This window comes from Globicephala melas, chromosome 7 (genome assembly GCF_963455315.2).
Source record: "Globicephala melas chromosome 7, mGloMel1.2, whole genome shotgun sequence".
Classification (NCBI taxonomy): Eukaryota; Metazoa; Chordata; class Mammalia; order Artiodactyla; family Delphinidae; genus Globicephala; species Globicephala melas.
Genome location: NC_083320.1, coordinates 78,542,472 through 78,570,380, shown reverse-complemented (window position 1 = coordinate 78,570,380; position 27,909 = coordinate 78,542,472). Strand labels below are relative to the sequence as shown.

At 39.0% G+C, this 27,909-nt stretch overlaps 1 protein-coding gene and 1 long non-coding RNA gene across 5 annotated transcripts in view; one reads left to right on the top strand and one right to left on the bottom strand.

Annotated features, from left to right (window-relative positions):
- Positions 1 to 830: 830 nt before the first annotated feature.
- The window catches only part of NEB (nebulin), a 225,010-nt gene continuing 197,931 nt past the window's right edge, over positions 831 to 27,909 (bottom strand). Inside the window, exons 140-162 of the mRNA XM_060302454.1 lie at positions 25,555 to 25,659; positions 24,015 to 24,125; positions 23,493 to 23,603; positions 22,848 to 22,961; positions 22,229 to 22,333; positions 19,841 to 19,945; positions 19,229 to 19,333; positions 18,496 to 18,588; positions 17,346 to 17,438; positions 15,245 to 15,337; positions 14,664 to 14,756; positions 13,591 to 13,683; positions 11,809 to 11,901; positions 10,764 to 10,856; positions 10,132 to 10,224; positions 8,469 to 8,561; positions 8,085 to 8,177; positions 7,666 to 7,758; positions 6,509 to 6,905; positions 6,111 to 6,203; positions 5,022 to 5,168; positions 4,621 to 4,727; positions 831 to 1,579 (exon numbers count right to left, since the gene is read on the bottom strand). Coding sequence (XP_060158437.1) covers positions 1,406 to 1,579; positions 4,621 to 4,727; positions 5,022 to 5,168; positions 6,111 to 6,203; positions 6,509 to 6,905; positions 7,666 to 7,758; positions 8,085 to 8,177; positions 8,469 to 8,561; positions 10,132 to 10,224; positions 10,764 to 10,856; positions 11,809 to 11,901; positions 13,591 to 13,683; positions 14,664 to 14,756; positions 15,245 to 15,337; positions 17,346 to 17,438; positions 18,496 to 18,588; positions 19,229 to 19,333; positions 19,841 to 19,945; positions 22,229 to 22,333; positions 22,848 to 22,961; positions 23,493 to 23,603; positions 24,015 to 24,125; positions 25,555 to 25,659 — 2,697 coding nt within the window. The 3' untranslated portion in view covers positions 831 to 1,405. The remainder of the gene's footprint in view (positions 1,580 to 4,620; positions 4,728 to 5,021; positions 5,169 to 6,110; positions 6,204 to 6,508; positions 6,906 to 7,665; positions 7,759 to 8,084; positions 8,178 to 8,468; positions 8,562 to 10,131; positions 10,225 to 10,763; positions 10,857 to 11,808; positions 11,902 to 13,590; positions 13,684 to 14,663; positions 14,757 to 15,244; positions 15,338 to 17,345; positions 17,439 to 18,495; positions 18,589 to 19,228; positions 19,334 to 19,840; positions 19,946 to 22,228; positions 22,334 to 22,847; positions 22,962 to 23,492; positions 23,604 to 24,014; positions 24,126 to 25,554; positions 25,660 to 27,909) is intronic.
- The window catches only part of LOC132597618 (uncharacterized), an 81,156-nt gene continuing 69,943 nt past the window's right edge, over positions 16,697 to 27,909 (top strand). For 3 of the 4 annotated variants that reach the window (XR_009564633.2, XR_009564632.2, XR_009564631.2), the window contains exons 1-3: positions 16,697 to 16,990; positions 19,316 to 19,358; positions 23,432 to 23,807. This is a non-coding gene — a long non-coding RNA (uncharacterized lncRNA). The remainder of the gene's footprint in view (positions 16,991 to 19,315; positions 19,359 to 23,431; positions 23,808 to 27,909) is intronic. The other variant, XR_009564634.2, reaches the window with a different exon arrangement.

Sequence of the window (27,909 nt, the reverse complement as noted above, 5' to 3'; positions counted from 1 at the left end):
CTTTGCCTTAGGAGACTGTAAGTCCATACTTTTAAAGTAAGGGGAAAAAAACCCGAAATACTTAGTGATGTTGAAAAATACTGTATTAGTTTCCTATGGCTGCTGTTAACAGCCACAAGCTGAGTGGCTTAAATAACAGAAATTTATTGTTTTGGTTCTGGGGGCTAGAAGTCTGAGATAACTTTGTCAGCAAGTGTTGGTCCCTTCTAAGGGCTGTGAGGAAGGCTGTTCCATCCCTCTCCCCTAGCTTCTGTGGTTTGCTGGCAATTTTTGGCTTTCCTGGCATGTAGAAGCATCACCCCAGTCTCTGCCTTCGTTTTCACATGTACTCTTTGCTCTTGAGTCTCAGACACACATTAAGAAGCTTTAGGACAGCAGTATTACTACGGCTCTAAAGTATTGTGGGCAGATCTTTCGCTTTTTAGAAAGGATACTCTATAAACTTAAGCACAAGCCATTATTGGTTGGCACTCCACCCTTTGCCCATGCCTTTGCCACAAACTGCCAGCCCACTGGATACAGACGGGGAAGATCCCCTTTGGGATCCCACAGATCCCACAGCTATTGGATCCCACAGTTATTTCTAAAGCGTTATAAGCCAAGCCATAAGGAAAGCTTGCTGAATACAAGTATGGATAGAGTTTTGAGAAAGTCTACACGTGTGCATTTTTTTTTTAATTGAAGTATAGTTGATCTACAATGTTGTGTCTGGTGCATTTAACAATACTTTTTTTAAGTTTAATTTTTTTAGTGAAGTCTAGTGTAGGGGGTTTGCTTTTGTTGAAGTTTTTATTTGTAGATCTTTAATAATGCTCATTCCATCAGTGGTGTTTGTTGCAGAATTGCAGATTTTATTAGTTACTAGCTTAACACCAGTTTATATTGACTAGCCGCTTTATAACTTCAGAACTACAGTCAGCAAGGAAAAGGTGAATATCTGCCATTTAAAAAAAATGTGTTTAACATATTTAGAACTCTTGATTTAGAAAAGAAATACTGTTAAAACATTTTCATAATGGAGAAAGATTCTGGGTTGAGGCAACAGTAATATAACAACAATGCAGAAACTTTAAAAATGTCTATTCTGAAATTAAACATTTTAAAACCCAAAGGAAAATTTAATAATGGCAATTAAAAGACCTATGGGTTTAATGTTGTCTCAGGTTTTATGTGCAAGTCCAGCAGATAAGTCTAGTTTAATAATTGGACAGATTAGTTGTACTAACCTTTGCTTTACTGGTGAATTATTGGGGTACATATAGAAACAAGGGATGGTACAACCATGAATCATATTGACACAAAAAGCACTACGCAGCTTCAGAACTCGGGGAATAGCGGAGAGTCTAAACAAATGCTGACGGCAAGATCTGTAGGTGCTGTAGACAGATGCAGTGCTTTGAAGTTCCTAAATAGCTTCAACATAGTTGGCTGGGAGCATGCCCGTCCTGCCAGTCCTCTGCACGGTGCCATACATCCAACCTTCATCAACAGTTTGAACGTTTACAATGGCATCCCCATCTTTGAAGGACACCTCATCTGCATCTGCAGCCATATAGTCATACATGGCACGGAAGATTTTCTATCGGCAAAGACAAAAAAGGGAAATATATATTAGATTTGCAGCAATTAACCCGAACACCTAATTTTAGTTTCCACCAACTTAACTTGCACAAAACAGAATGTGCAACTACCTACCACCAAAACTAAAAGCTCACAAACTAGGAGAAAATATTTGCTAATCATATATCTAATAAGGGATCACTATCCAGACTATATTAAAAAAAAACTCCTATAATTCAATACTGAAAAGGGACAGGGGCAAAAGGTGTGAATTCTCCAAAGGAGATGATAAACCAAGAGCCAATAAGCCCGTGAAAAGATGCTCGACATCGTCAATCATCAGGAAAATGCAAAACTACAATGAAATACCCCTTCACACACACTGGAATGGTGATAATTGAAAAGATAGTAACAAGTGTTGGGGAGGATATGGAAAAATTTGAATCTTTATAAACCGTTGGTGGGAAAGGAAAATGGTGCAGACACTTCGGAAAACAGTTTTGGAAGTTCTTCCCATTTTAAGAGTTACCATGTGACCTAGCAATTCTACTCCTAGGTATATACACAAGAGGAATGAGCATAAGTCCACATAGTAACTTGTACATCTGTATTCATAACGGCATTATTTGTAACAGCCAAAAAGTGGAACTAGCCCAAATGCCCACCAACTGATGAATGAATAAAGAAAAGGTATTCCCATACAATTAAATATTTGCTAATAAAAAGGGATGAAGTACTGATACATGATACAACATGGATAACCTCAAAACATTAAGAAGCCAGTCACAGAAGACCACATATTGTGTGATTTCATTTATATGAAATATATCCCAAATAGGCAAATATATACAGAAAATACATTAGTGGATGTACTAATCTAGTGTTTTGGAGAAAAAATTTGAAAAATCATAGGAATATTGCATGTTTTTCTCACTTTGGGAATTTGGGAGCATACCAGTAATAAAAGTTCTGGAAAGCTAACCTCCACAATGTTTTTTTTTAAAGAATTGTAGCATGGTGGGAAAGGAAAATAGGGCATTACTAATCAACAGGCATAAAGTTTCAGTTAAGCAAGATGAATAAACCCTAGAGATCTGTTCTAGAGATCTCGGGATCTGTACACAACCTTGAATCTATAGTAAACAATAATGCATTATACACTTAAAAATATAAGGGTAGGTTGATCTCGTGTTCTCACAACAATGAAATAAGGTTTTTAAAAACTAACAATTTAGAGATAAAATTTGAAAGTGCCCAAATTTTCTTCATAGGAGCAGTCACTGGTTAGTAATTTGGTATGAGACCTACATATTTTTTCCTAGCATTCTGAAATATACACAACATACATTCACATTCAAGGATAGGTTCCCCCCTGCCCCACATAAGTGGAATACTACTATAAATAGTACTCTGACTTGTTCCTTCCATTTAATATAGCTTGGAAGTCTTTCCATATAAATATAGATTGATCACATTCTTTTTTACTGCTGTAGAGAATTCCATATTTTAGTATCGCAAATTATTTAGCCATTTCTATATTTCTGGACATTTAATTGTCACCATCTTTTTGTCACCATGTTTTCATCCACTAACCCTATAGTGTTTGTCTTTGGGCAGATATTTCAAAAGAAAGCTTTTAAAAGTAAAAGTATTTGGTCAAAGGCATGTGCCTTTTAAGTAAGTTTTTTTAGAAAGTTCACTACTATAATGTTCTAATATACTTTTATTGTTGCATATTTCTGGTTAGTCAAATGGTGAACATTTTTTTTTGTTGGCCATTTTTTAAAATTTTGCTGTATATTGTCTATTCATATGCTTCCAGGTTTTATTTTGAAGGGAAGGGGGATAATATGTCAATGAACTTTGGATACTTTTTGCGTTTTTAGATATTAATCTTTTTATTTAGTATAATATTTTTTCCCAGTTTGACATTTCTTTTTGCTATAAAAACATTTAACCTTTTATGGTCAAATCTGTCAGTCTTTTCCTTTACATATCTAGATTTTGGAGTCTGCTGAGGAAGGCTTTCACCATTTCCAATTGTAAAAGTAGTCTCTATTTTTCTGTAGTATTTTAGTTTTCCTTTTTTTTTTCTCTGCTGATTTGTAATTCTTTTAGGGTCCATTTTTGGACTTCATCTATTTTAAAATCTATTCTCATGCTAAATTCATATTTAATTACAATAGCTTTATAGCATATTTTGCTCTTATATGATTAAGTCCTTTCCTATTATCATTTTCAAAATTTGCCTATTCTTGCATCTTTACTCTTTCAAATAAATTATAGGAGTAATGTATAAAAATTTTTAAAATTTTACTAGGATTTGATTGGAATTGCCTTGAATTTATGGATTTATTTCTGGAGAAATGACTTCAAGATTCCCTTCCTGAACTATAATGGGTCTCAATACTTACTTAAGTCTTATGTCCTTTAGTAAAGATAGTTTTCTACATACAAATATTGTTCATTTCAATCCTAAAGAATTATGTTTTTGTAATATTATGAATGAGATCCAGGGTTTTAAACTAAGAGTTTTAAAGTAGTCCTGGTGAATTGTGAACATGATTTGACTTATTTCTTCAATGTATATTAATAGGGGATATCTAAGATATGACCAGATTACGTGTGTGACATGTGCATACACATATATTTGGGTTGGCCAAGAAGTTCGTTCGGGTTTTTCTGTAAGATGATGGGGAAAAATCCGAACGAGCTCTTTGGCCAGCCCAATATATTCTGGAAGAATGATTCCAAGCCACAGATGTTTTGCTTTAAGATAGTGGGTGGGTCTAATGAGACCAAAATGATGACTTTGCTTTAGGCTTTTTTTTTTTTTTTTTGGTGTGTTTGTTTTCAATCGCCGAGTAGTGCTTTTTAATTAATGTGAGTTGCTAATGAAGGTTTTCTGATAATTTATTACTGTTAGCATGAGATGTGTAGTAAAAGAGCATTATGTAAAATAGAAGATTCGGTTAATAAAAAAAAAAGACCAGAATACCTATAATCATTATTGCACATATCAAAAAGTGAGAATGACTTGAGTAAGTTACTGTTACTTACTCCAGCAGTAGATGGATGAGATGGGATGGAGGATACCGTTGTCTGCTGGGTAGCAACTGAAGATGATCGTTGCTGTGGGAGCTCTGTGGTTTTTGCATGTTTGTAAGCTGAAAAGGGAGAAAATGGTTTATTAGGAGAAAACGTGACTAGACCTCATTTAATCTGTGATTAGCAACTGAGCTAATCTTTTCCCCTAATTTAAAAAGAATGATTTCCAAGATAGGAGGAATGAAAATGAAATAGCTAACTGCGTGTACCTCGCCACAATTCTAGTCCTCTCATTAGAAGAAAGGATCTAGATGTTTTTTGTTGTGTTTTTACTCAAAGCATCTCTTAACAGTAACCTCCAGGGAGCTAGCTGGTTGGCTGTGGCTGTCAAGGTCAGGGCCATCCACATGTACCTGGTGAGGTTGCAGAGAAGAAGACGCCCCCGTCGCTGTAGGTGGAGAGGTGGGCACCTTCTGAATGCTCGGACTTCTCCTCGCCGCCACTGACGCTCAGCGCGCTGGCAGATCGAGACTGCTCCCGGCTCCGGCGCTGAGCTTGTGCTGGGGAGGTAAGATACATTGGAGAGGGAGCAGAGGTGAAACTTTTTATAGCAGCAATGCCTAACGGTAATTGACTCTCAGTTGGCTTTTGTTTGTTGTCATGCATGCAGGGTTTTAAGTAGATTTCTGTGGATTAAACCCTCAAAAACTCTTATGATACATTTTCCAGATGACAGTTTAATCACCCAAGGTCCCGTATCCGTTAAGTGGTACAGCCAGGCTTCCAATCCCGGAGTCTGTCCTTGACTACTACTCCATCCCTCTATCCTGCTCATTTTCCGGGCTCACTAAAATGAACAGATAGTAATGTGCACAAATTCCACCTTTCAACTTCTACAGAACGTGCCCCCTAACTTCCAAATTTATTTAGATACACTTTCTCTGTGTTTCCGCAATCTGTGTGCAGACCTTTAAAATTGTACATGTCAGGGTGTAACCACTGATTTACTGGTCTCTCTTCATCAGTGGACTAGAGTATAAATCCTTTGAGACTTATAGGCACTACATATTGTTTTACTTTTAACATGAATAGAAGGCATAAAGGTATGTGGCCTGTTTCATTGAGTGGCTAATCTTCCTTGACATAAGAGAGTTCAGAAAGTTGTTAAAGGGCAAATCCATTCTCTTCCCTTTGCTTATGTATTTTTTTTTCATTATTTCTCCAACAGAAAGATGTACTACCTTTTTTTCTTTAGGAAAAAAAAAAAAATGATAATGGGGACTGAAGGGGATTTACCCTTAGGCAGTGAAACAATCTTTCCTAACTTGAACTTGTCTAGAAAATGAGCTTGGCCCACTAGTCAAGGAGGTGTTCTTAGGCTGAATGGGTGTCTCAGGAAATTGAAAGCCCTGGAGGAGACGAACTTCTGAGCCTAAAAGCCACTGGCACTAGCCCACTAAATGGTGATGTTTACGTCGTAAGCCTTTTGTGGCATCACATACCATTAATCATGTGTAAGCTTCGGGACTGAATGTTGTCTTCTGCTGGATCATAGTCAAAAACTGAGCCAGGATTTGTACGCCAGACACGTAAACCTGAAAGTGAGATTCAGGATCAGCACAGATGTTCTTGGACGCTTGCGATAGCTTGGAGACCAAGGCATGAACCTAAACAACCACAGGCGGATTGAATAACACTCATTGAGCTTAGTTCTAGGAGGGGAACAAAGCATAAAGTAGATTTCAGCTTTGTAAACAGTGAAGTGATAGGGGTTTTCTTTCACATCTAATGAAAACACAGATTGAGGTCCTCTGGCCTTTGCTTTGCTCTAGATAATGTCGCTTGTGGTGTTCTACCTTCCTTAACTTTACGTTGATTTTTCTCCCCAGGCTCCAATTACCTGTAATAGTTTCCTGATCCTGGTCATTCCGTTTTTGTTCCATTTCTACCACTTTTCTCTGAATACCTCGGTAGTTAATGTCACTGAAGTCCTGTGTGTTCTTCTTTACTCGTTCAGTGATGGGGTCTGTCACCACTGGTGTGAAGCAACCCTTGTGTTTCTCGAAGTCTTCATGATATTTCACCTGAAATTTCACGAGTTCACTTGGTGAAAATAGGATGGTGTGATCATTTCCTTTTTTACATGTTCCAACAGGCCGCCCACCCAACCTGAGGAATTCCTGACTCACCGTTGAGATGTGGCGTTGGGTCTCCCTCACCCGTCTCATCTCTGGCGTGTCCAAGACATAGGCAGCTTTGCCTTGTATTTGTTTCCGGAAGCTATCAGAATAAAGCACCTGACAGAGGAGAGACCATGAATGAGGACAGGTTGTGGTACCGTCCTAATTCTGAAACCTCAAAACCTTTCCAACAGATGGAGGTGAAAGAAACTGGGGAGGGACGCTTGAGTCACCTGAAAAGCCCCAGCTAGCCCATGACTGACAGAGGAACAGTTAGCATGAGGGTGGACAGGCAGGGCTTGAATGAGACAAAGAATTTCTTTTGAGTTTGAGGAGACAGGGCAAAGTATAATTTTGAAAGGAAGGGGAAAAAGTGATCTCTTGAATTTGCTGGGAATTGTAGCACCAGCACATTGGATGATATTTGGAGCTAAACGTGATACTGACGTTTGAAAGAACTATCCTTTAAAACAAGTGATCATTTTTTGAAGGAGTATGTCCAGATTTCATAAACCAATATGCTAATACAGAAATCAAAATCTCAGAAATGAAAAACCCAAAATATCAAAGTCAGAGAAGGCTTCCATTTCAGAGTATTACCTGTTTCATAAGGTATCTTAAAAAAGTATTGCTGAAGTTTGAGGATGTTAGGAAGTCAATTTGTTACACTTGGTTACATAAGACTACCTCAGAGTAAAAGGGAAGAGGAAACACTGGCAATTAACTTGTTATGTCTTAGTACAGTCATTTGGAATTTAAAAGCACAGGTATGTTAATTTTAGTGTGAATTTTCAGTTGAATAAAAACACTTTTTTATGATGTTAAAATGTTATTTTCCAAGTTGTTGCACTACTCCTTCTTTAGTCCTAGAAAATACCGAGCTAATGTTTTCTTGGTTGCGCTTAGCTCTCTCCATCTCTGGAGTGACCGGTGTCGGAGTTGCTTTTCTCATATTCTCTTTGTACAATACCTAGAGGGGCCAAGAGAGCATCCAGATATCAGAGAGCAGAAACCCAGTTCTGAAAACCATCATAGAGCTGTTGTTATGGCTCAGTTATGTCACACTCTATAAAAACACCTCAAGAAGAGAAAGCCATTAAAATGTTATTGTAGAAAGCAAAAAGTGACGAAAGAAGTAAATCAGGTGAGCCGGTGGGGTTGGTATGTCATTTTTAAGTAGATAAAGAATTTTAAAAGATAAAAGTTTTGGGGAAACTGTGAGATGAGTTAGTGGTATAACCATGTTTGCCAGACTTGTTAAAAGTGTCACCATTTCTTTTTTCCTCTCTCAAATACCGAGCTAAAGTTTTCTTGATTGCGTTTGACTCTTTCCATCTCGGGAGTAAAGAGTGCGGGGGTGGCTTTCCCCAGGTTCTCTTTGTATAACACCTGTGAGATACAAAGGTGGACCTGAAAGTCACTAGGAGGCAGTATTCAGGCTATTCAATATAATGCAATTTGGGGGAGAAAACTCCAGGTTTAATCTATTACTATTAGTGAGTACAACTCTAGAAGAAAGCTTAAAAAACAGTTAATGGCAACAGTAAATGTATATCATTTAGGGGAGATTGTAAAAAGCTGGCATCTTGTTTGTTTTAACCTGGGATGGAGTTAGGAGCAGGTCAAACGGCAGGGGTTACTTTGCAAAATTAAAAGCACTTTCATTTCTCAAGACAATACCGAGCTAATGTTCTCTTGATTGCGTTTGACTCTCTGCATCTCTGGAGTGACAAGGGTTGGGGTGCCTTTCCCCACATTTTCTTTGTACAAAATCTACATGAGTCCAATGGATCCAAAAAGCCAAAAAGAAAAAAAGAATTGCAGTTACCAAAAGATTAAACAGAACAGATCATTTGTTAGGAGGCTCAGGGTGCTAAACCATTTGGGCAATAAGGTTAGATGGAAAGAAATACATTTCCAAAACAAGTTGATGTAGTTACAGCAAGACACATTTCTAGGTTAGGACCCTGCCCTGAAATCCTTACAGCCTGCAAGACAGAACTGCAGTTTTTGTGCCTAGTTCCGGGATGTGGGGCAGGGATGGGAAACTGCCTTCACTCTCCCACTAATTACGCATGTCAAGCTCCTGACAGGTCATCTCACAGGACTTAGAGGCACGCGCTTGAATAACACAGAAGGTGGAGGCTGCTCCCTAAATAGCATAGGGAGACTGGACCCTTTTGCCACACTTGAACTCACATAGACACATCAGGAAAATGTATCCTTGCTATCATCTGTGCTCTGCCTCTTGCTTTAGTTCAGTACATCATCATACGTAGTAAGGAAAAATGTTTTCAGCAATTAGATCACTATCATGGTAAGTCAATAGGAAACATCGTGATAAATTCCCAACCTCGCTGTCACCTCAGTGTCATTCTTGGGGTCACAGGAGTTTCGGGATATGGCATTCAAGAGGAAGAATTCTGTCAAAGAAGTGGTTCTCAGAGCTGAAGTCCCTGGATAGCAAGGTCAGCATCACCTGAGACCCTGCTGGAAATGCAAACTTTCTGGCCCACGCCAGATCCACAGAATGAGAGACCGTGGGTTTCCCGGTGATTCTAATGCACACTAGTCTCAGGAGTCCTGCGTTCCAGTATCCGAGGAACCTGCAGACAGTGTAGATGCGGAGGGCCGCTGGCGCTTCACTGCGTACGCTAATGTCCCCACACAAACCCCAATGCCCAGCAATCTATAAACGTATAAAATATCACAGAGCGCAGGCTTACAGAAAACGGCTTACTAAAATTAGCAGCTGAAGACCATGATAAATACAGAAGAACAAAGAGAACTAAAATTGGTAAAACAAAAAACAGTTCGAGTGACTCTTTCATTTTTAAGTAAATTGACATTCATTTGCCAAAACCACTACTGGATCTTAAATTTATGTCGTTATCCCTGAAGGAGAGGATTAGGGGTTATTTTTCCCCAAGGTCTCTTTGTCCAAATCCGGCAGGGTAAATTAGAACCTAAAGTCAGGTGCAAAAACACAACAAAATCACAACTCCACTGTCTAGAAAGAGCCCTGTCTGTCACACCTACTACGCCACTCCCCAAATTTCACAAGTACGTAAAACAAAGAGACCTTAGGGGTAATGGATAGAGAGTAAGTTTAGGGAGAGAGGAGCAAAAGGATGATTTATTACTTTCTGATATTAGAACTTTAAAATATGGATTAAAGCAACCTTGTTATTATGGAGTTAAGTCTAGGAGTAGCTCTAAAGGGAAGAAGGATAAATGTGATTAAGAAATTCACAAAATTTCAGTTGCCTTTAAAAAGTAGGATTAATATGTATTATTTTAAATCATTAAAGAAGTAGTTTCTTTTTTTTCCTTGCCAAAGTACCGAGCTAATATTTTCTTGATTGTGTTTGACTCTCTCCATCTCTGGAGTGACAGGTAAAGGGGTTCCCTTGCCCATGTTTTCTTTGTATAACACCTGTGTGATGAGAAAGCATCCAGAAAAACAACCATAAGTAACATTACATTTGTTGTGAGATTTTAAGGGTCAGTTCAACTTCCTTGTTATCAAATGACACAGTAGTCCGAGGAGCCAGGAGTTATGTGCTAACAAGATGCCACAAAAAAATTTAATGATAGCCACTTCTGGGATTAGCAAACTGACACTGTCTGGGGTAGCAGGGCCCTTAGTTGCTGGGGAAAGACTGGAGTTATCCTCCCAAACAGTCACGTGGGGATTTGAGATTGTTAGAACTTGGTTGTGTTGTTATCCAAGCAAACTAAAAGAAAGAAGGTTTCAAAAAACATTTTTTTTAAATGCCAGATATAACAGAAATCAGAATTAACTTGAAAAAAATCCATAATAGTACCACAGAAATGTGAAAGTATGTCCTTTTGCTAAAGTGAGGTATGTTAGAAGCAAAGGAAGGGAAGTGGATTTAAAAGAAGAATAAATGTTAAGAATCAACTTAATTATGACGTTAAATGGCATCTATTTTCCCTTTCTTTCCAAAATACCGAGCTAAGGTTCTCTTGATTGAGTTTGACTCTCTGCATCTCTGGAGTGATGGAGATTGGGATTCCTGTGCCCAGGTTTTCTTTGTATAGCACCTGTGTGATAGGAAAGCATCCAGAACAAAAAGAGCAATCAACCACTCTCCCCTTCTTGCAGAGCAGTTGGGAGTAGAAGGACAAGGAGGAAGAGGACCAGTTAGAGGAAGGGAAATACCAGAAGCTTCTAGATCCAACCTGTAGGAGCCTAAAGACGTCCTTAAAAGCAAGGGAATGCAGGAAGGAGCAGGGAAGCTAAGAAATTTGAAAGAATTATACTGTTTTGTTGAACTAGTCTCTGCATCACTGAGCAAAGGAGAGCACCATGGAAGGGAACAAGCTGCGCCCCCCAGCTTGTTATGAGGTTGGGGGAAAAAAGGGCAGAGGCAGAAGGAGAACCAAAGAAGTTATTTTGATTTGGAAATGTTATTAATAAACCACATAAGGATATTTAGGTTTAATAAACACTGCATATATGAAGATGCATACACACAAGTCTTCTTTTGTTGATTTTCAAAAGAAGTCAAGGTATTTAATTTTTAGTTTAGGTGAACATATTGGGAAGAATTAATTATATTTAAATGGAGAACAGTGACAAAATGCTAAAAAAAAAAACCTGAAAATATCTATACAAATACCAGTAGAGACCAAGAAGGTTAGAATAGGAAATGAAGCCAACAGTTTAAATTTATTTGCAGAATAAATTTTTGTAAGCTTTACGTTCAACTGAAAGTTGCCAAAGCAGGATAATGTGGGTGCCTAGAGACTGGGAATGCTATGTTTTTAAAGGCTGGAATATCATATTGAACATTTTTTAAGTGATGTTAATGTTTAACCAAAATGGGGAAACTGATTCATGGGAAATGGCAGCATTAAGTTGCAAACAAGACACAAGACGTGTCAAAGTTTTTACTAGGATGAGTTGATTAGGTTTTAAAATATAGCCATTAATCTTTTTAAAAAATGGTTTAAAATTAGTTAAAGGGTTTTTGTTTGTTTGCTTTTTAAATACCGAACTAAAGTTTTCTTGATTGTGTTTGACTCTCTCCATCTCTGGAGTGATGGGAACTGGAATCCCTTTCCCGATGTTTTCTTTATACAACACCTGTACGATACAAGAAAGCATCCAGAAAAAAAAAAGAGCAGTCAAAAACAGCCCTTTCAGCTATCGTGTAAGGAACGTACTATGAAACACAGACGTCAAACAGGAAAGACAAATTCACCAAGTCAATCTGTTTTTTCAAGCACAGATCTGGATGAAAACATGCTCCGTATTTCCTTGGCTAAAGTGCTGGTGTATTTGATGTTCAACTTTTAAGCTAACTCATATATTAAATGTTGGTTTTCTGTGTTAGGAATTAAAAAAAATCAAATTAATTTCATAAAATTACTAAAATGCTTAGTGTACAATAGAAAGGTTATTTTTTAATTAGATGGGCAAATATTTATTTTCCCTACACAGAACATCTGTTTTACAGAATAACAGATATTTTAAACCCTAGGTCAAATCTATGCAATACAGGAAATTGGTCTTTGTTGGGTAAATTCAAGTTATAGAGGTGGTCAAGTCTAAATACATAGCACTGTTTATCTTCCATAGAATCTTAAAGGCTCTATGCACCACTGGATAAAAATTGCCTAAATGCAACCTATGTAAAAATTAACACAAATGGTTACTTAAAAGAAATTGTCCAGGATCATTAATATCTCAAATAGATATGAACAATAATATACTTACTGTAATACAGAAGAAAATGATTTTTAAATAGTTTTGAAAATTAATGTAAACCTTTCCAAAAGAAGGAATAATAATATATACCTATAGGGAAAACAGTGAATATAACATTCCGAAAATAATATCAATTTATACCGAAAATTTAATAAAATCAAAAGGTTGTTAGTGAATAGTAATTAAAAACAAAAAAGCAAAACAAAACAAAGACAGTGGGACCAAAGAAAGTTACTTAATTGTGTGAAAGAATCAAACTTTCAGAAAATATTTAAATGGAGAATTAAAAAACATTTTGGATCAAAACTCGCCCTACCTACCTGCCCACCCCCCCAAAAAAAAATCCAGCTAAATTTTCCTAATGACATTTGATTCTCCATCCCAGGCATAAGTAAATCTAAGATCCTTATATAAAAGTTTCACAGACTATTGAGTAGTATAGAGTTCTTTAGCAACAAAAATATTAATAAAAGAGAAAACATTAAATATAGACTCACGATCTAATTTGTATATTTTTTAAAAGATCAGAAGATCTGGATTTCTATTCATGGAATGGCTTGTTTAGAACAAGTATCAAGATAAGATTGCTTTGGGTTCCAATACTGAAGTGATTTTCTTTCTTGGTGCTCTGTTTATCCAGATAGGATCTATGTTAAGCTAAACCTTGTCCCTAGCAAGGGCCACTATTTCTACACATGGCCTCAAGCCCTGTGTATTTTCTTTCAATGCTAACGCAGCTACATCAAATAAAAGTATTCCCAAGTAAATAAAGCTATAGTGTTTGGGGGTTTTGGACATCAATTAACTTCAAAAGTCCCATAAAACGTGAAAAGGGAAGGAAAGGAATCAATGAAACGTTTTAAGGGACTATTATAGGAAGTATAAAATGTTAGAATCAAATGGTGAGTAAAAGATCTGGAAAACAGAAAAATTTAGTTGAGATTTTTTTTTTTTAGAAAAATGTGTTAAACTGATTATTTTAAAGGGACTGACAGAAGTTTTGTTTTATACAACGGTATTATCATTTTTTTTTAATACGAGTTAAAAGAGCTTTCTCCCAAATACCGAGCTAAAGTTCTCCTGGTTGTGCTTGACCCACTCCATCTCGGGAGTGACTGGGAGGGGAGTCCCCTTGCTCAAGTTCTCTTTGTACAGAATCTGTGTGCACAAAATCAACAATCAAATCAGCCTGGACCCATTGTTTAGGAAGACTTAGCTTTTAAAATAGGTTCTAAAAGTATTTTTGCTTGTTTGTTTTCATAATGACATAAAATTGGCCTAAATAACTTTAAGAAATAGAACAAGTACAGATCACCTTTGGCCGTTTCATCACACACAGTATGAGGTCTATCAGTAAGAGGCATTCATAGCAACCGAGCTGCCAGGCTGCAGGAGGAGTCAGTCACTTATATAAGCCTTCTCTCAAAGACAAGGACTCGGCCTTATCAGAGACAACTCAAGTTAACTGAAATTTACATGCCTCATGAGTTGTTGGTAACTCTAAATTAGGGAACCAAAAAAAGAGGGGGGGGGGTTGGGGGAATAAAATAAATATTAAAAGCTAAATAAATATTAGCTTTCAATGATCCTGAAACTATTCCAAGGAAAGCTCATTTATCTCTTGTGATGTACCAGAAATAGCTGAGCCAAGTAAATCTGTATTTCTGAGTTACTCTGAATTGCTATGTTGTCTTTGGAATGAAAATGTTCAAGAATCACATTCTTTTAAGAAGAGCTGCAAACAAAATACATCAAACAGAGCCACAATAAATACAAATAAAATTCTAGCTAACATTATCCTTTCGGAGGCATGTTAGATTTTACTTTTGACTTGTGCCACACCGGTTAGAAACACCTACTGTTATTCAAGGGGAATTTGAGGAAGGAAACACTAAGTATTACAGGTTTTTAAGGAATGTGATCAATAGCTACGTTTTAGGAAAAACATAGTTAAAATTTCACAGCAGAACTAAAATACTAAATTAGATTTGGGTTGAAAACTGAGGTAATATTTGGTATCATTATTTTCATTATATGAATTTAGTATTTTTACAGGAAAATTATATATTGGTAATGTGTTAAAAATATTATTTTAAATAAAAAATAAGGGATTTTATTTTTTGGCCCCTAAGAAATACCGAGCTAAAGTTCTCTTGATTGCGTTTGACTCTCTCCATCTCTGGAGTGACAGGGGTTGGGGTTCCTTTCCCCACATTTTCTTTGTACAAAACCTGTGAGATACAAGAAAGTACCCAAAAGACATTCAAAACAAACACAAAGATTAAGGAAGAGAGAAGATGGGGGGCAGGGGGTGGGTGTGAGGAGGGGGTTTTTTAGTGAGTAATATTTAGTAAGGATAATGCTTTTATTTTTTACTTCACATTTTAAGGATAAACTCTACAATGCTAATTCTGGGCATGAAAAGGTACCACAGAAAAGGTTGAGTTATGAATGGTGAGGAATCTTACGTTAATTCTATTTACAGTATTTCAGATCTAAGTGCTCACACTTGTCAGTCGCCAAAAGTGTTAAAATACCATCAGAAAATTGAGTCATTTTGTGTAAGTCCAGATGGTCTTGGTCAGGTGGAACACACATACACACACGGACACACACAAAATTGGTGTTAAGATGTTGCTTTTTAAAAAAGGATGATGGGTTATTCCGGTAATTTTTTTAATGGGAAATCAAGTATCTTATTTGATATATTTGTAAATACCGAGCTAAAGTTCTCTTGATTGCGTTTGACTCTCTCAATCTCTGGAGTGACAGGGGTTGGAATGCCTGTTCCCAAGTTTTCTTTGTACAAAACCTGTGGAAGATAATTAGAACATCTAAAAAAGTAAAATGACCACGAATCGTTTGGATTACAGCTATATGTGGGCTATTTGGTGGAAACTCATAAAAGCAATCTAGCCTTCAAACATGACACTCAGGGAATAAGGAAGGAAATGCCACAAATATCTATGTTGTCTCTTCAAAAGTAGTAATTTTACTACCTTGAAGACTACTAAATTATGCATTTTCTGTAGTCAACATTTAGTACATTCCTAAAATGCATTAAATAGTGCTAATGAATTTAACAATGAAAAAAGTCTAACCATTTCATAACATCTAGTATTAGCCCCTTGAATATAATGGGTCCACAATAGATGTGTACTTCAATAGATGGCTTGGCTTAGATTTTTCTAACCATGTGATCCTCTGTTCCTTCACAGTTGTTGAGAATTTTCTGTTTGTTTTGTATTTTCTTCTGAAAATTCCTAGCTGGCCTTTAGACTGCACGTACCCTTAATGCAAGGAGACTTAAACAGTTTATTTTTCCAGGAAGAGCATTTTTCTCTGAAATTTTTACTGATGACTGCTGGGTCTTGCCAATTAGTGTTTTTGAACAGGGAAGAGTCCCTATTTGTTCTGGGTAGTGTCAAAGGACTGTAAATGTTAATGAAACAAGTAAGGAACTTCCAGAGCCTCTTAGCTTCTTCCATTCCTCCCTCCCTCCCAATGTTAAGAATTTTCAGCCTAAAGGAAGGAATGAATTCTTTTTAAATGGATGGATTCTATGTTGCACTAGAGCACAGGCTGGGGAGCAACACAGAAATCCTAGGGGTTTGTGTCACAGATTAATTCCTAAAATCACTGACAAACTAGTGTTGATATCTTTTCTTTGCTAGGAAACTTTTCAGGATCTTTAAATATCTACCACCTTGGTACAAAGTTGTATTTCTTTACTAGGCAAGGCAACGGAACAGATCGTGGACCACAGAACAAAACAAAATCAGAGAAAGGCAAGAAGTTGCAATCAGAAGCAGCAAAGGAGATGCGGGCTGGTTTTCCTGGATTAGTGGACATGTAATTCTAAATGCAGTCTGTACCACTGGGAGCCAGAGTATAGGCAGGGAATGCGAAGGGAATGAGGTCTAAATAATACAAACGACTTGCAAGAGAAATAGCAACTGTCTTCTAATGGAAATTAAATGAGAGTTCAGGCCTCCAGGGGCCAGGCGGATCTCTGAAACCAAGATCCTCACCTTTTATGGGCCATCAACTATTTCCCAAACTTCACACAATCTTTTGCTAGTAGCCAGCAATTGCTTAGAAACTGCTTACGGATGGAAGGGCGGCGCGCGTGCGCGCTGGGGGAGGCGGGACGGGGGGTGGGGGGTGGGCGGAGACAGGGCTAGCCGGACAGAAGGTCGGGAGAAATGTGTACTAAACCTGATATTTCAGGTGTGGGAGAATCCCACCTCCCCCAAAACACACACTGCGCACAGGTGCCTGCGATTCCTGTTAGAGAACAGGGTTAAGGTATAATATACCCTTGTGGGTAGATGACAGCCAGCGCCTTGAACACGCGCTGTATTTACAAGGAGAGAGCAGAGGATACAGGGCAAGGGAGGGGAGGTGGCCGCGGAGACGTCGCTAGGCTGCCTAGGGTCTTCCGGACCGTGGAGAATGCCCTGAGGTATGTATATACATCCATGCATGTATACATATTTCTTTTCTATTTTATGTTTATATGTATATGCTTTTGGTTAACTACCTTGAGATCATCCCAATAAACTTATTACTACAGTCGGCACATTTTACTTTAGAAACTGCAGGTATGATGAGCAATCATGAAGCCTAGTGCCTTGTGCTCCTTGATTACGTCAAGACAGTTTCCTCTTCTGCTTTTGCAAACCGCACTGCCCCTCACAGGGCAGGGAGGATTCGCGCCATCCTCGGGCTTGGGAAGCCCAGCAGAAGGGACACGGGGTGAGACAAGCCAGCCGGCGGGGGGAGGGCTGAGTGTGGGGGAGAGGCCGGGGGCGCATTACCGAGCTGATGTGCTTCTGTGTCTCCTTGACGCGCTTCACTTCAGGCAGGTCTGGGATGGGGGTTCCTTGTCCAACCGCCTCCTTATACTTCACCTGCAGGTGTAAAAGTGGGAACGTGTGCATGCGTTTGATTAGTAGCCCCGCGACGTGCGAAGTCGCAGTTTAAACAGCACAAAACCTATGCTTAGGGGGAAGGGGGCCACATGCTGATACTGGGTCCGTGCCAAGGACACGGACATTTGGGCTCTCTCTGGTCTCTTTGGGGTGGGGTCCACACTTAGACTGAAGCCCTTTCTCTTCCCTGGGGTCTCCATGTCTTACAGCCACAGTTCATTGGCCCAGGATGGACACACTCACATATACACACCAGGAAGAGCCAGTCTCTGACTCTCCCAACTGCTACTTTCTTACAGGTGACAATGAGTCTCTTCTTGACCAAACTTGACTCAGGCTCCTCTGAACCTTCTTCCCAACTAGGCCTTGAGCTTCCGACTTCCTAGACCATCTCTGCACCTCCCAATTTTAGCCAGAAACCTGCTAAGTCAGTTTAGCCAAAATTCCCCACCCTGGATGTCTCATCATCCTTGATATCTGATCAAATTCCTTAACGCCCTCCGCCCCCAATCCCCCAGGAGAAGTCTGATCACCTTGACCTGCCTCCAGCAAAAATCCTGGTAGGTCGGTTTAGGCAGAATCCCCCATTTACCCCCGATGTTTCTTCTGAGTAATTTTCCATCCACTTATCCTTTCTCCACACCCCGACCTCCCCATCCCCCCATCCCTGTCCAACCATCCCCGCCCCCATAAATCCCTCCTTTCCCTTGTTGTATTTAGAATTGAGCTCAGCTCTATACCAAGATCTCTTTGCCCCTATATCACAATTGTCCTGAATAAAAAATCTTTTTTGTTGTTGTTTTAACTGCTTAAACTACTGTCCAGCTCTGGTTTGCTTTGACACAGGCCTCTCCATTTTTTACATCTAACCAGCCCTCATGAAAACTGCCTTGGCACTGCATTATGAGATGACCCTTATTTTAGCAACTTAAGCTGCCTCTGGTGACAAAAGTCATGAGTGCAGCTCAGACATCAGTGTAAATCTTCAAAGGCGAGCAGAAAATTTTGAAAGTGAGTCCCCAGTGGCTGTCTTTACCGAGCTAATATGGTCCTGGGTTTGCTTCACTCTCATCATCTCAGGTGTCTTTCCAATCGCCGTTCCTGGTGAGACATCTTCTTTATATAAAACCTGGGCATTCAGAATCAGGACAGTGTTACACAGAAGAAAGGAAAACCCAGCAATCCCTGGAGAAAGACTAGGAAACTTGGCTTCTGTGAAAACAGAAGACACTAGAGAATGTTTTTAGGCAAGTGCTGGAGTATCTGGACTGTCTTCTGCATCAGCATCAATAACTCAAACCACGTATACAACACACATCTGAATTTCCAGATCTTGAAATTTCTTTTAAGATTATCATACTGTATTAATACATGATGAGAAAAACCAGAAAATGTTGATTAAAAAACCCTCCCATGTGAAACACAAAATCCATTAAAGAAATACAAAGTCAGTTATTTTGGGAAAGGATAATAAATCACAGTGTCAGAAAGAAATCCATCTTCTGGAGCAAGACAACACGTTACTGCTCTGGGATTTAAAAAGTTAAAAAGAAAAAAGCTCCTTTGTTAGCAGATTTAAGTTGTTATTTCAAATGGTCTCTGGGGTGATGATTTTAGAGCAAAGTATGGGGAATTTTAACAAATAACTGCTAGCATTAACTGAGGAGGTTAGATGTTAATTGTCTGAACAACGTACGGCTAGTATATTTTCAAAGAGGAGCCTGATATTATTAGGTTAGCATTAAATGGAAAATAAATAGTAAATATACCGAGCTGAAATTCTTTTGATTTTCTTTAACACGCAGTATTTCTGGCGTGTCTTGAACAACTGTAATTTTTCCTTTACTGTTTTTAAGGTCACACTGGTATTGAAGCTATGAAAAAAGAGCAAACATCTTGGTAAGATTTCAACATTGTTTTATATATTGTATTGTCCTATATTGTGTAAAGGAAGTTAAAATCTTATATTTAAAAAAAAATTTCTATGCTACAATAATCATAGTCACATAGCCAACGGGAATTTCTTTAATAAGAATTTTGTGAAGAAACTAAATTTTTAAGCCCTAAAACTAGTTTTTAAATATATATATCTTGCCTAGAGTTAATTTTGAAAAAGATGTCACCACCAATGGAAGATGGTGATAGTTCATATTCGGTGACAGGAAACCACCAACAAAGTTAAGAGATGGGTCTTTCATGCTATGAGTTGGGATTGAGATATAAGGTGAGTTCAGAGAAGACAGGAGCACACAGCTCCCGGGCGGGAGGTGTGGAGGGCTGCTGCAGGTAGATACGCAAGCATGTGTGCCCAGAGGCATCCTTCTTGCCCCATCTCATCCCAGGTACCAGTGAGCTGTGTCTTAGACTCAATAAAAACTCACAAGGCTGAAGTTCTTTTGGTTCTCCCGGATCCTCTGCATCTCTGGGGTGTCCAAAACGGTCTCATAATATGACATGCACTTCTCTGCATCTTCCTTGTACTTTTTCTGGAAATAGATTCCAAGAAATAAGGATAGGGAATAACACAGGGATATGGGCCAATGGGACCTAAAATAGCCCTTCCTACTCAGCAGAGGGGGAAGTCCTTTATATTTTTTTGACTATTTAAGGATGTTAGGGAGTTATAAAACAGAGCCCTCTGGGTCAGTGAGTGCCACGCCTTTTCTTTCCAGGAGAACTGAGCCCAGGCATTTAATAGGACCCATTGTCATGGCAAAGCTGGCAGAGGAGGCCCCTGTGGACTGGTGCACACGAGGGAGGTTGACAGCCCCTGAGGTTCCTGGCAGGGACTTGGGGATGTCTACAGTGAACTGGATGGAGCCAGGCTATTCAACAGGCAGGTGGAGAAAAGCAGGAGGGTTAAGAGCCATCAGCAAGGCCTCCTGAATGCCAGTCCTTGGTTGGTGACAAGGATATTTTCGCTGAGCTGTGAGCAGGTGTGGTCCAGGCTCCTGGCCAGAGCTCCCAGGGTGGGACCAGGAAATCTACATTCCCAGGTGTTTACTAAGTATAGTCAGGCCAGGCAACTACTGCTTTAGAACTCACTGATTAGGAGACAGGCAAAAATTCTAATTTGGGGCTACTCAAGTAAATTGCAGATTCCTGATCAGCAGTGAAGATTAAAAAAATGAGGGTATATCCTGGTGTATGAAGGACATCTTACTTTTCTTTATCTCTCTATTTGTAGGAAGATGGAGAGTTACCCATCATAAGAGGAATCAAGGTTAGATTGTGTGGTTAGCATTGATGACATAATCTCAATCTTATTTAAAAAAATTGATAATCCAAATGTGGGCGGTCTACTTTGTTTCTTCCAGATTTGTACAATCCAAATGTGGGCGGTCTACTTTGTTTCTTCCAGATTTGCACACAAATTTTACATCCACATTATGAGACTGATTCTTTAATTACAGGTGGTAACTCATGCCTGTTAGAATGGCCATCATCGAAAATACAAGAGATAACAAATGCTGGTGAGGATGTGGAGAATAGTGCACTGTTGGTGGGATTGTAAACTGGTTTTGACACTATGGAAAACGGTATAGAGGATCCACAAAAAATTAAAAACAGAACTACCATACGATCCAGAAATTCCACTTCTAGGAATATATCCAAAGGATTCGAAAACATTAACTTGAAATACCCTCACTTTCATGTTCATAGCAGCATTATTTACAATAGCCAAGACATGGAAACAACCTAAGCGTCTACCAACAGATGATGGATAAAAAAGTTGCGGTAGGGGCTTCCCTGGTGGCACAGTGGTTGGGAGTCTGCCTGCCGATGCAGGGGACATGGGTTTGTGCCCCGGTCCGGGAAGATCCCACATGCCGCGGAGCGGCTGTGCCCGTGAGCCATGGCCGCTGAGCCTGCGCGTCCGGAGCCTGTGCTCCGCAACGGGAGAGGCCACAACAGTGAGAGGCCCGCGTACCGCAAAAAAAAAAAAAAAAAAAAAAAAAAGTTGTGGTATATATGTACAATGGAATAAAAACTGAGAAAATTCTGCCATTTGCAACAACATGGGTGGACCTTGAGGGCATTACATTAAATGAGAGAAGTCAGACAGAGAAAGACAAACACTGTATGATCTCACCTATTTGTGGAATCTAAAATCAAAACAAATGCCTAGAAAAGATCAGATTTGTGGTTACCAGAGGCGGGAGACTCATGAGGGTGAGGTGGAACTGGAGAAAGGTGGTCAAAAGTGACAAACTTCCAGTTATAAGATAAATAAGTACTAGGGATGTCATGTACAGCATGACGACGACTACAGTGAATGCAGCTCTAACACAGCTCTATGTTACATGTGAAAGGTGTTAAGAGAGTAAATCCTGAGAGTTCACATCACAGGGCAAAATTTTTGTCTTTTTGTTTTGCTTTCTCTCTTTACTGTATCTCTATGAGATGATGGATGCTATCTAAACTTATGGAAGCAATCATTTCACAGTAAATATAAGCCAAACCATTACACTGTACACTTTAAACTTATACAGTCATATATGTCAATTTTATCTCAATAAAACTGGAAAAATAAATTTAAAAAAATTATGGGTGGTACCATGTAAGAGTTCTTCAGTACCTTAAAATTCCCTCCTTTATTTTAATTCTGCTACGGAAACCTCAACTCTAACTCCAACTTGCATCATAGACGAACCCCTTCTTTTTCACTGGGAAAAATTGTGATTTGAAAGAGTCTTCTTTGGTATTAATGGACAGACTTGTTCTTCATGATTGGGGTCAATAAGTGATGTTCTGATGAATGTCCTTACCTGGCTTGAAAGGTTCTTGACTTGTTGGGCATGAATGATCTCCGGAGTATCAACCACAGAAGTAAAATTGGCTTTTTCCATTTCTGCTGATTGCTTATACTTAACCTGCAAAAGGACATCCAATAGTTGGGTAAATGGTTACAATGTGCACATTTGTTGGCTTAGTTTGACTAAGAAGTGATTAATATTTCTTATCCAAAAGGATTCATTTATTTGCTAGCCAACATTTTTTCCCTATTGTGTCTATAGCTTTATGCTAAAGAGTGAGATTCAGAAAGAAAGGTTGAGTCCTAGCTGTTGAAAGGCTTACTATCTAGTTGGGGGCGGGGGCAGGGTGGTGTTGGGTAGGGTAGGGGAAAGCAGAAGGAGAGAGAGAAACAACAGATAGTAAGGCATCAGTTGTTTACAGAAGAGCTAGGAGAAGGACAGATGAAAGCAGCCCTGGCAAAGGGCCCCTGATCCTTTCATCAGAATGCATTCCACCATGTGGATATTTAGGGATGCCACTATATGTGTTTAACTGTAACTGATCAACAAGACAACAGAAGGACAACACTGTGTCCTTGTAATCTCAGCTACTTTTTTTGTTGAAAGACTGACATGGAACAGTAACACTGACCTGACTGGCAATATCTGTAGCATTCCTGGCTCTGAGGAAGTCGGGAGTTTCATTGGCCATGGCATTCAGGCCTCTTCCTTTGACTTCCAGCTCCAGGTCTCTCTTATATTCTTTCTATAGTAGCATTAAAAAAAAAAAAAAGTTACTTAACTCATGCCACCTCAGTTGCTGATGTCGCCTTCACCTTTCCCTGCGGCAGGATGGAGTGGTGACAACAGCAGACCACTTTAGGAAACTATTCTACTCATGCCAGGCGTCCTTTGGAACGCTTTTTAGCATTCTCTACTTAGAAAATTAAAGTATAAAAGCACATTTTAAATCTGGTTTGGTATGTAAAGGATTATACTTAGGTGCCCACCACTCCATTGTGCTGCCTTTATTTAAATGGGCACAACAAATGTATCAAGGTTAAATCAGATAATATTAGATAAATAACAGGTTACAATAGCCACTACAGAAACAGACTGTTATAATATCAACACATCCAAAATCGAGATATTTTATTTAATGGTTAATAACCATGTTGAATATGGAATCTGAAATACAAAAACTCTCTTTTTATTGCTTTCTGGTTTTTTATGCAGCTTGGCTAAGAAGGAGGAGATGCTGGGTTGATTCTGTGCATGCAGTTGGCTGTGTGCCCACCTCATTGAGGATCTGAGTGGCGTTCTTTGCTCTTAGCATGTCGGGCGTATCTTCCATTTCACTGAGACCCTTCCCACGGATGCCTTCCTCTAGATCTTTCCTGTACTCTTTCTACGGCACAGAATACAAGCAACAATGCTGACAAGAAAGCCTGGATTATTCCTCTTTGGTGAAGAGCCAAAACAAAATAAAAAATCCTTCTAATTTTAAAGAGTTACAGTTTAGTAAATAAAGATATGAATAAAGGCAGGGTATAAGCTTCATCAGTTAATATTCAATGTCAAATAAGAAACTAGAAATTAATAGAAGGCTGAGGTAAGCACATTTTATTAGGTATTCAATTAAAAAATTAGAAGAATTAACATGGGTAGCAGATGAGGGGGTAGTACCAAACACATGTGAACCCAACTTGAAACCTGAAAAGTTAGGTGGTAGTGAAAATGGTAGAAGGAACACGTTGATGAGTGTCATTAGTGCAATTATTTGGATCAGGAGGGAAAGAAAAGACTAAGTAGGCACTACCTCGCTGGCTATTTTGGTTGCATATTTGACATGTAATAAAGCTGGCGTGACCTCCAGGCCAATCAGGTTTCTGCCTTTAATGGACTCTTCATAATCTTTCTTATATTCTTTCTAAAGTGAGTAGGAAGGAAAGACAAGTTAAGAATGTTTATTACAATTTCTTTCTCAATCCTAGGAAGAAAATAATTCCATTTTCCTTCTGTGTATGGCCTCTTAACTTGATCTTAGTTCTGCTAATGGTCACACATTTGAAATATGCCTGATTGTTCTGGAAATACTCTGTGTAGAGCAAATGGCCCAAGGAAACTCAGAGGCTGAGAAACTTTGGTGGCCTCTCATTCGTCTGTCTGCCGCTGTGATGGGGGCTGGCCCTTTGAAAGTGGAAGGATGGATATGCCACCAAGACTCTCAATCCACTGTCATCTCTCCTGATGACATTTTTCTGAAGGCAACAAAAGATTTTACTTCTCAATTAGAGGTGACTCAAGGGGGAAAAAAACCCAAAAACACCCCAGAGGAAGGGGAACCTGAGGGCACCAAATGCAAATTTGGCCTTTTTCATAATCATGACTATTAAGTCACTGAACAGATAAGGTGAATAATGTAGCATAGACAAGTTCTCAGGCTTTGCTCACTGTTGAGAGGGAGGGCCACGACCTCCCCCATCTCCTCTCCAATCCCTGGATGAGGCTGTCTTACTGGGAGCCTTGGAAGAGATGTTGGAACTTGATTTTTGTCATTTTTAATTCTGACAGAACTTTACATTTATAGAAGAGTATCAAGAATAGTACAAGGAACTCTCATAGATGCTTTACCCAGAGTCAGCAATTGTTTGAAACCCTTCAAAATTTTTCATTATTTGGCATTCTACACACCAGGAAGCTCCCCAAAATGTTACTTTTATTAAAAACCATTTATCTTTATGGTTGGAGATATGCCCATGGAGGGGAGGCAAAAAGAAATCCAAAATAAGCCTGTTTCCCAATGAAAACAGACTTTCTAAGATTCAAAATAAGATCCATTCTTCTCTACTATTGCTTAAAAATTAAAAGAACTATTTTAGATGCCTCTGCTTACATTTCTAAAATAGGAAATATGTCATGTTGACTTGATATTTTGATAAAAATCCTGATTAAAAGAAAAAAGTCTTCCTTTTGGGGACTGGAGGCTTCCTATTAAGAGAAGAGCAATTCAAAGCCAACAGTAGGTCTGCACAGAGAGAACTTTTCATTCAAAGAAAAATTTATGTTATGTTCAAAATAAATTGTTTCAGTGTTAGGAACAGTTTTCTATGTTCTAATTCTATGAAAAGGATAGTTGAAATAAAACATATATGGTAAATGTTTACTATTCAGATCATTTCTTTTTATAATGGAGCCACAGGATTCGTGAGATGGAAAAGATTTTAGTCATCACATTTTAAAGAGTCCCATCATCCACAACTTCGGGATAACAACAGGCTGGATACTTCTGTGGGTAGAGCTTGTTTTCATCAGTTTGATGGTGTATTTGCTGTGTGGTGGGTTTGTGCAGGACTTACCCCACTCTGCATCTGCTGAGACTCTTTGGCAGTGATGTATGTTGGTGTTTCAAAATCCAGCATGGGCTTTCCTCTTTCCTTTTCATACTTTTCTTTGTATTTCACCTAGTTATGAAAAGCTTTATGAGATATGTCTTCTCTGGCCAATCTGTAGACAGACACCAGTTTAGCAATAGTATTTTTAATTGATACATTATGTCCAGTGGGTGGTATCTCATTGCCACTCAAAACAGTTTCCTGTTTGTGATTCAGATCCAGTAGCTTTTTGTTTTGGCCTGGTGGGAGAACATCATTACTGTCTGCAAGGCATGGTCAGGATTTGTGTTCAATTCAAGGAGACAAAGGAATCACTGCAGAAGAATCAGCTAAGAGAAGCTGTGAGGCAAGAAAGTGCCTGGGGAAACCGCCCATAGATAAGGTTGGCCAAGATTTGATGTGTGTAGATGTGAACATTTTAGCCAGAGCCTCAGCCAATATTTCTGATAAAAATCTCCAGTTTTTCTTTCATAAGAACTTTTATGAGGGACCTGGGGTCTTGATTTAATAGATAATGCATACAGCTTTAATTATATATCAAAAACTCAATTGAGGTCATAACTGGTCACATATTCAGTGCTGCCAATATAGATTGGTATAAAAATGAAATCCAGGGCTTCCCTGGTGGCACAGTGGTTGAGAGTCCGCCTGCCAATGCAGGGGATACGGGTTCGTGCCCCGGTCCGGGGAGATCCCACATGCCGTGGAGCGGCTGGGCCCGTGAGCCATGGCTGCTGAGCCTGCGCGTTCGGAGCCTGTGCTCCGCAACGGGAGAGGCCACATCAGTGAGAGGCCCGCGTACCAAAAAAAAAAAAAAAAAATGAAATCCAGTTGACTAGTTTTTGACTGACTTACTAACAAACCTATCATTCTCAAAAAGACCCCCAAGGCTATTTTACAAATACAATCTCCTTATCCTCATCACATGTGACCAGGAATGGGGGGAGCCTATAGATATTCCTAATTTACACAGGAGACATTGAAAGAGATAGAGACAGAAGTCTGTGTCACGCAGCATCTTGATAGCAAAGCCCAATCTCAGCTCTCTTTCTTGTGACAACACATTAAAATAGAGGCCTGGTCAACAGATGAATGGATAAAGAAGATGTGGCACGTATATACAGTGGAATATTACTCAGTCATAGAAAGAAAATAAATTGAGTTATTTGTAATGAGGTGGATGGACCTAGAGTCTGTCATACAGAGTGAAGTAAGTCAGAAAGAGAAAAACAAACACCATATGCTAACACATATATATGGAATCTAAAAAAAAAGAAAAGAAGAAAAATGGTCAGAAGAACCTAGGGGCAGGACGGGAATAAAGACGCAGACCTACTAGAGAATGGACTTGAGGATACAGGGAGGAGGAAGGGTAAGCTGTGACAAAGTGAGAGAGCGGCATGGACATATATACACTACCAAACGTAAAATAGCTAGCTAGTGGGAAGCAGCCACATAGCAGAGGGAGATCAGCTCGGTGCTTTGTGACCGCCTAGAGGGGTGGGATAGGGAGGGTGGGAGGGAGGGAGACGCAAGAGGGAAGAGATATGGGGACATATGTACATGTATAGCTGACTCACTCTGTTATAAAGCAGAAACTAACACCACTGTAAAGCAATTATACTCCAATAAAGATGTTAAATAAATAAATAAATAAAAAGTAAAAAGAAATAAATGAAAGGGATGATGTAGGTATTTTTAAATAAAATAAACACATTTTCAAAAATAAATAAATAAAATAAAATAGAGGCCCGGGATCATGGGCTGCTTTACAGATGACAGGAGAGCATTTCTAGCAATTTAGACCTCTTGGTTAATGCCCAATGGGGGACCTAAATAGTGTTGAATTTGTGATATAGAAGGTCATGTGACAGCAAGCTCCTTCTCTAAGTTCTTTCCTCTGAGAATCTTAATTATTTTACAAATTTTGCAGTTTCTTCCACACCCAGAGACCACTTCAGTGGTGACCTGAGCATATCACTCCTCTGCTCCAAAGGCTCCCTATCATCCTTAGGAATCTTTTCTAAGGGGTCTGTCTCCCTTGTGATGTAATCTTTATGCTACCAGTCCCTGTCAGTACCCTGAACAACACATATTGCATGTCTATGCACTGTTTCTCCAATGTATGTTCACACTGCTCTCATTCATAACATAAACATTTGTTTCAACATGTTGCTAAATTCAAAGCCCCTAATATCTCTGGATATTTTCTCAAGCAATGGTTACTACAACTATAACTACCATCCTTGGGGGGTAGGAGTGGAATACATCAAAATTTTTTACATTGTAGAATGTGCAGGAAAAAAGTCAGTCTTGGTC